The sequence below is a fragment of the Crocuta crocuta genome, unplaced genomic scaffold (assembly GCF_008692635.1).
Source record: "Crocuta crocuta isolate KB4526 unplaced genomic scaffold, BGI_CrCroc_1.0 scaffold352, whole genome shotgun sequence".
Lineage (NCBI taxonomy): Eukaryota > Metazoa > Chordata > Mammalia > Carnivora > Hyaenidae > Crocuta > Crocuta crocuta.
In genome coordinates, this window is record NW_027532169.1 from 2,384,960 (window position 1) to 2,392,842 (window position 7,883).

A 7,883-nucleotide genomic window follows, 5' to 3' on the forward strand; every position below is an offset into this window, starting at 1 on the left:
GGGCTGCCATTGGGCCCAGGCTCGCAGACCCCCGAAGGGTGTGGGGAGGGAGACGCTCCTCCCCCTTCCCCCGCCCCCCACCTGTCAGCCTCATCCCGCTACACCTGCCCTTCCCCAAGCACCCTTCCCCGCCGCCGTGGAAGCTAGGAAGCTAGATGGTGTTTCTGGGGTCTGTGATGTGCATGCCAAGGACAGGGCTTGTGATCATCTCCCAACCCTGACGGGACAGGAGGAGGCCACAGAAAAGTGCCAGCTTTCCGTGTAGCAGGAAGGAATCAGATTCGGGGAATGACTTCCAACCCAACAGACGTGCCAAAGGAAAGAGGACTCTCCCTGGACCGGTTGGTGTGAAAGCAGGGGCGTGGACGGTATGACCTCCTGCAGGGAGGGCTCCATGCTGGTAAGGCTGGACACCCCCGAAATGAGCATCCCTGCATCCTCTACCTCTTCCCCAGCTTAAAACAGAGACAATAGGAAGGAAGAGAGCAGGCCTCTTTCTTAACCCCACCAAGGGCAAGGACTAGCCCCCTCCCCTCCAGGACAAGTCCACACCCCAACCCCACCCCTGGTGGCTGTTACAGGCCCCCTGCCCTCAGTTTCAGTCAAGCTGCAATGACCGTGGACGGGGCAGTGTCAGCCTAGTGACCTCTCAAGGCAAAGAAGGAATTCAAGAAGGCAGAGGGGTCAGCCAGAGGCCCGTCTCTCCCAAGCAAGGCTGAGGCCCTGAGATTTCCGCGGGACGCTGTTAGGTTTATTCCAGGGTGAGTGGGTGCCCATGGCGGGCCAGTGAGGATGTCCAAGGGCATCCGGTGACAGGGTGCCCGGGGATGGCCACAGGGTGCACCGGGCCCTGGCAGGCCTGAGTCTCTGGTCAGCGGGGAAGCTCTCCCTTCTGCCCCAGCCTGTGGCGGGCAAGGCAGTCACTGATGTAGCAGTTTCCGTAACTCACAGGGCTCGGTGATGGGCATGGAGCAGGCCTGGTTCTCACACACATAGGCCGTGGCCCGGTCTTCTAGCCGTCGCAGGGTACTCAGGAATGGCAGCTGACGGGACAGGAAGCTGGAGGGGTCCCCGTTGGCCAAGATCAGCACCTGTGATAGCAGCAGAGTGGGGACGGTCACCCAGGGGGTGCTGGAACACTGGCAGAGCCCACCGGTGGGCTTCCTCTCCCAGGCCTACAGAAGAGGAGATACTGGAGAGCTGCGTGGGGGTGGCAGGCAGGGGAGTGGAGGGGGGGCCGGGCTCACAGTCTCGAACCTTGTTAGGAACGTAGGTGGCGTGGACACACTGCAACAGAGCCTTGGTATCCTTTGCCTGGGGGTCTCCGCAAATCACGATCTGGCCGGAACAGAGAGGTTAACTCTAGGGTCAGGTGCAGGGAGCTGGATCGGGACCTACCTCGGCTTCCCCACCCTCCCTCCACCCCACGCTCTGTCCCCAGGAAGGAATGGGGACTCAGCTGGGTATCTTCCAGGCCCGCTGCTGGGAGGCCGCCTCAGAGTTACTGCTCAGCGCGTGGGAACATGTCCGTGCATACATGAGCATACACAGAGCGGCAGTGCTGCACACAGCAGGAGAGGTACGGACACAGGGAGATGCACCCATAAGCAGAGATGCCAGCGCGCGTGCGCACACGCGCGCGCGCACACACACACACACACACACACAGGACTTGATATACCAGAAGACACACAAACACAGGGAGATCCAGGCACAAGGAGACACAGGGCTGTCACATATACACACAGCAGATACCCCCATACAGGCAGAGGCTACACATTCAAACACCAGACACACACACACACACAGAAGCAGAGATATATAGGCAAACATGCAAATATAAGCAGGCAACCCTGAACACGGGGCCATACACGTGCAGACAGGCAGACGCATACTGGTTAACGCACACACTGGCCCATACTCGGCGGGGATGCAGACACAGTCACACACCTCCAGGGTCACACACATCCAGAGGGGCACACACAGCAATGCAGATGGGGACATGCATGCAGATGAACGTGTAACCACACTCACACTGGTGGGCCCGACTACACAGATACACAGGGGCACACAGAAACCCCTTACCAACCACAGGGACCCCCAGTTAGCCCCTGCTTCTTCCCCACCTGACTCTGAGAGCCCCAGGAACGGGTACGCACAGAGGCGCTTGCCCACCCGAGGCCCGGCGCCTCTGATGCACACTCACTCACGTACCTCCGCCGCCTAAAGCAGCCTGTATAGATATTTCCCCTGCAGACATGTGCACACACACTCCTAGACGGCCGCACACTCACGGACCTGAGCTCTGGGGGACATCTCCACCCCATGCCCCCGACCCCCACTGCCACCCCGGATCCCCTCCCCGCCCAGAGTCCCAACACAGGTGCCCTCGCCCCCACACACACCTGCTTGAGCGTCTGCTGATGGGCTGAGAGGGCGCGGACCATCTCGGGCAAGGCCACTGGGACACGGCGCATGCGCTCGGAGAAGGCCGTCAACAGGCACACGCACTTGTCCATCCAGTCCTTGTGGCCCGTGAAGCCGTGCAGCCGAAGCAGGTTGTGTGCCGACACGGAGTTGGCACTGGGCTCCGCGCCATCCTGGTCTGCGGGGCGCAGTGGGGGTGGCGGCGGTAAGAGGGGGTCGCTGGGTCCTGGGACCCTGCCCCAGGACTGTGGCCAGGGTGGTGGGGGATGGGGATGGGAGGTGGAAGAGTCCACCCCCCGTCCAGTCCTGCCCCAGCTCTGAGGGTAAGGCCACCAACAGCTGCTGGTCTTTGGCTCTCTCAGCCACCTGCCCCAGGCTGAACTGTCGGTCCCCTTCACCCCCATCTCACTGGGGACTCTTCAATCCAGCCACCAAGCTGCTCAAGCCAGAGCGCTATCCCCCTCGCCCCTCCCTCCCTCTCGCTCACCCCGGCTCCTAATCCACCGCGAGTCCGCCGGGTCTGCAGCCAGGGTAGACCCGAATCCTACCACTTCTCCCCATCTCATCCTTCCCGCTTGTCCGAGGGTTTGCCAGCCCTCGCGGGACTGAATGCCACTAACAGTCTCCTAACGGGTTACCCTATTTCACCCCTTCGGAAGGTCCCGTCTCCACCTTCAGTCGGAATGCCCTTCCGAGACCTAACCGGCCCAGATCACAGCCCACTTAAAGCCCTCCAGGGGGTGTCCACTACCTGCCACGCCTGTAAGACCCTGCAGGGAACCAGCTTTGCCGACGTGGGCACACCTCACCTCTGCCTCCACCCCGTCTACCAGCCTCCCGGCCTCTGGTAGCCCTTGGTTAAATGACACCTGTCCCAGGTTTGATCTGACCTCCCCCTAGCTGGGTCGGGCCCCTCTGTTCTCTCCCCGGGTTTCTTTATTCACTCAGCTCACATTTATGGAGAATGTACAAGGTGCCAGACCCGCGCTAGACCTGCGCATGCGCAATAAAAGGAAAGGACACTTACATTTGAGTCAGGGGACAGAGACCATTAACAGACATGTCCGGTGATGGTGAGCGCTACTGAAAAGGAAGGGGCCCGGCACCTACTTCTTTAATGGCACTCACACTCAACCACCCATCTGCGTGTGCACTTTTGTGTTAGTTATTACTGTCGATTAGTTGTTTCCCTAGCTACGTCGTATTTCATGAGGGTAGGGACCAGGCGGGCCTTGGCTGATACCTGAGTCCGAGCCTGGCAGTTACTGAGGCCAAGCGCATTCGCATAATAGCTAAATTCATCTCTTTAGCCACCCTGCAAGTACCAACATTAGCTGTTTCACATATCAAGAAACCAAGGCTCTGGAATTTAATAAGACCAACCCAAAGTCAGTTGGGTAATAAGCAGTGAAGATGTGAACCCACGCCGGCTCTTTACGACCACGCTGCGCTCATACCCCCCTCCCCCGCCCAGGGAAAGGCAAGCCTTTACTGGGTCCCAAGCCCAGCTCCATGCCCACCACTGACCGTCCTTCAGACGCAGGGGCAGACTGGCCCCCAGCTCAGCCTCACTGCAGAAGTAGCCACCACCTCGGGAGTCCCAGAAGAGCCTGTCCTGCGTGTCCTGCAGCCGCAGAGCCCATTCGAGCCACGAGCTCTCCTGCGAGGCCTCGTACAAGTCCAGCAGGCCCCGTACCACAAAGGCATAGTCCTCCAGGAAGCCCCAGCAGGGCGGGTTGCTGGGGGTGCGGTAGGGGGGACAGACATTAGGGAAGGGGCCGAGGACAGGCCCCAGGGAGAGGGGGCCTTTCCCAGAGGAGGCCCTTCCCATACATCCTTTCACTTAACCCTCACAATCTACCTCTTCGTTACCATTAGCCCATTTTCTAGATGAGTAACTGAGCCCAGGGAAGTTCAGAGCTCCTGGCGCGCGGATAGCAGAATTGGGGTGGGGGCCAAACAGGAGGTGGGGAGAGGAGCAGAGACAGGCCTGGAGGTCCAGGGAGACAAGCCTTCGCAGGCAGCCCGGCCCGCTCCCACCTGTGCTCCACGGTCCCCCCGGAGCCCGCATAGCATGTCCGCATCAGGCGGCCGCTGGCCACGTCGAACATATGGCGCTTCAGGAACTTGGCACCGCTGGTGGCATAGCTGATCAGCCTCTCCAGGCCCAGGACAGCCCCAGTCACGGCAAAGCCGGACACCATCAGTCCTGGACGGAGGAGACACCGGTGGTCATGAGAAGCCGGCTGGGGGCCTCTTGGATATGTCCACGCTGACCCCCAAGCCCTGACCTCTCTGGAGCAATGGAGTGAACGGGTAAGAGTTCCCGGCCCCTGTATGTGACGTCGGGGGTGGGGAGGGGTTCCCTTAAGCTCTCCCAGCCTCGGTTCATTCATTGGTAAACTGAGGACGAGACACAGCGTAAAGGGAGAATTGATTTCTAGCAGGTGCCTGACACACAGAGGGGCCTGAGAGAGACGGCAACTCTGTAAATGGGAGCTAGGCCGCCCCACCATTCCAGGCGGCCAGCATCTTGCTGTCCAGGTGCGGCTTCGGCCGATGTTTCCGGGCCTGTAAGAGCTTCTCCAGACCCGAATTGAGCAAGGTCCGCACGGCATCCACATCCAGGCCGAAGCGGGCGGCGGTCAGTTCCAGCGAATACCGGACGGTCAGCACATTCTGGCCCTGCAGCTCCCCCTTGGGGTCCTGAGGAAAACAGCCCTTGTGAGAGGGCGTCCCCCTGGCCTGGCTGGCTTCAGGACCCCTCCCCCAGCCCCAAGCATCCCTACCTGGCTGGGGCTGATGTTGCCCGCCTCCGTGAGCCCGTAGTGCTTAATGAGGAGCTGGCCCGAGGTCAGGGGCTCAGTGGCACCCAGTACGGGCTCAGGAAGCAGCTGCTGCACCTCTTTGACCGTCCACACGTAGAAGGCACCCTCTTTGGGCCTCATGCCCCGCTCTGGAGGCGAGTCGGCGTCCTCTGCGCTGTAGAAGCCTCCAGACTGTGGGGAGAGGAGATTTCGCTGGCCCCAGCCTTCAGGGCATGGGAACCCCCCCACGGCCGAGGCCTCCCGCAGCCAGGCCCGCCCGCCTCGGGGGACACGCACCCGATGGCCCAGGTTCCGAGCCACATACTGCAGGATACCTCGGGCTACATCGGAGTAGAACTCGTCACCAGAGATCTGAGTGGGGAGGAAGGAGACTGTAAACAGAGTGCCCGGCCACCGCCACCTGGGGACAGAGGGGACATTCAACATTGTCCCAGGAGGGTGGGGAGGGAGCCTGGGTATGTGGGAATTAAGAATGAAGTTGAGGGGGAGCCTCAAGTCCCCTGGAAAGCCCTCAGAGGGGCAGCCGGAGGGAGGTGGACAAGCTAGGGGTTCAGGGGTCACCTGAAAGGCCTGCGAATAGGCCACCGCCAGCTGCGCCTGGTCGTACAGCATCTTCTCGAAGTGGGGGATGTGCCACTGGCGGTCCGTGGAGTAGCGGTGGAAGCCCTGTGCAGGCGGGACGTGGGGCTGGAGGCCAAGCTCAGCCCCATCCCACCCTCGCTGCCCCCTCCCGGCGATGCCTGAACCCCTCACCTGTCCCACGTGGTCTCGGATGCCCCCGTTAGCCATCATTTTGAGGGTGTGCAAGGCCATCTGCTGGGCCCGAGAGCCATCCTGGGTGAGTCGATGGCTGAGCCAGTAGGAGAACAGGAAACTCAGGATCACTGTGGATACCAAGTGCACTTGGGTGAGGGGACGGGGGACACCCAGGGCAGGGGTCTGGGCGATCAGAGCGCTGGCCAGGCTGGGGTGAGGAGTCCACTCAACAGGCGAGGGGTCAACGGTCAGCCCACACGAGCGGAACCCGTCATCCAGGTCAGTGTCGCGGCTGCTGCTAAGACCACAAGCGAGGTCTTCATTGGGTAGCTAGTGACAGGCTGGGGTAAGGAGGTCGCTGGCCACTCGGGACAGCGGGAGGTTAATGGCCAAGCCAGAGGTCAGAAGCTGGTGACCAGGCCAGGCACCAGAAAGCTGGGATGGGGAGGGGTGGGCTCAGCGGGGACACTGACCCGGCGTGGGGAACTTGGGGGACTCAGCGAAGCCCCCGTACTCCTCATCGTAGCCCTCGTCCAGCTGCTGGAAGCAGCGGCTGTTCATGGTGGCAGCAGAGGGTGGCAGCTGGCGGTCACCCGTGCTGATCTCCGAGCGGGCCAGCAGGGCTGTGGTGACTCGCTGGCTGTTTTCTAGCAAGGTGTTCTTGTTCTGTTTCCACTGTGGGAGGGCCGGGGCAGACCTGGAGGTCAGCGTGCGGTGGGGCCGGGGGGGCCTTGTTTCCTTGCCCTTGACCNGAGCCTATACCCACCTGCTCCCGTATCCTCAGCAACACTGTGCGGAAGCCAACTCGGGTCAGGCCATCCTCAGGGGGAAAGTAGGTGCCCCCCACAAAGGGCTGGAGGTTGGGAGTCAGCCACACGTTCATGGGCCAGCCCCCACCGCTGCTGGTGGCCTAGCAGAGAGAGGGCGGGGGTGAGGGGGCGGCCGGCCCCCTGCGCAGGGACCACCTCCCCCCACCCCGCCGCCCGGCCACTCACTTGTACAAAGGTCATATACGTCTTGTCCACATCAGGCCGTTCCTCCCGGTCCACTTTCACGCTGACAAAGTCCTCATTGAGCAGGCGGCCAATCTCCTCATTCTGGAAGGACTCCTCCTCCATCATGTGGCACCAGTGGCAGGTGGAGTACCCCACTGAGGGGGGGGCCGGGGGGGGAGGGGGGACCAGTGACTGGCTGGAGGCTTCCCTGGAGGCCCCAGGCCCAGAGGACCCTTCTTTCCCTGCCCCAATCCACTACCGCCCCCTTCCTCCCATCCCAGGGAAGGTGGCTGTGTTACCTGAAAGGAAAATGGGCTTGTTTTCTTTCCTGGCCTTGTCGAAAGCTTCCTGTCCCCAGGGGTACCTAGGCCGGGCAGGGCTGGGCATCACTCACTGGCCCCCAGGTGGGGGCGGAGGGGCTGCAGGAGGGGCTGGGGGCCCAGCTGCCCCCCCCCCCCGCGGGGAGGGGCGNGGAGGTACGGTGACTTCTCATTGATCAGGCGGTTGGGGACCTTCTGGGGTGTGGATGGGGAGCAGCTGGTCCGGTTTCCCTTCCCTCCAACAGGCATGGCCACTGAATTGCTGACCGCCACACTTCGGTCCTTGTCCCGGGAGGAGCTGCCCCTGGCACGGGCAGGTGGGTCGAGTGAGGAGGGTCACCTCCTCCTAGGTCTTCCCCAGAGGCCCGCCCCACTCCACCCAGCCCTCTGGCACCTTCCCCCCACCCCCGACCCCCTGCTCCCAGCCCAACCCACCTTTCTGAACCACGGGGGAGACTGTGGCCTTTGTGCTCCCCCTTGTGTTTTTGGGGGGGTGAAGGAAGGTGGTTCATTGGGGGCTCCCTGCCAGGTTAGTCCCCCCCAACCTCTCGGACCTG

At 62.0% G+C, this 7,883-nt stretch overlaps 1 protein-coding gene across 1 annotated transcript; it reads right to left on the minus strand.

The window, feature by feature from the left end:
- Window positions 1-729: 729 nt before the first annotated feature.
- On the minus strand, window positions 730-7,883 carry SPATA20 (spermatogenesis associated 20). The gene is made up of 16 exons (XM_077776851.1): window positions 7,762-7,883; window positions 7,451-7,630; window positions 7,306-7,370; window positions 7,007-7,161; window positions 6,778-6,921; window positions 6,485-6,686; window positions 6,009-6,139; window positions 5,817-5,921; window positions 5,532-5,606; window positions 5,217-5,426; window positions 4,941-5,133; window positions 4,468-4,636; window positions 3,955-4,166; window positions 2,406-2,605; window positions 1,258-1,338; window positions 730-1,091 (listed from the first exon to the last, which is right to left on the minus strand). Exons 1-16 carry the CDS (start codon window positions 7,836-7,838, stop codon window positions 921-923), a joined length of 2,370 nt encoding a protein of 789 aa, XP_077632977.1. The 5' UTR covers window positions 7,839-7,883; the 3' UTR covers window positions 730-920.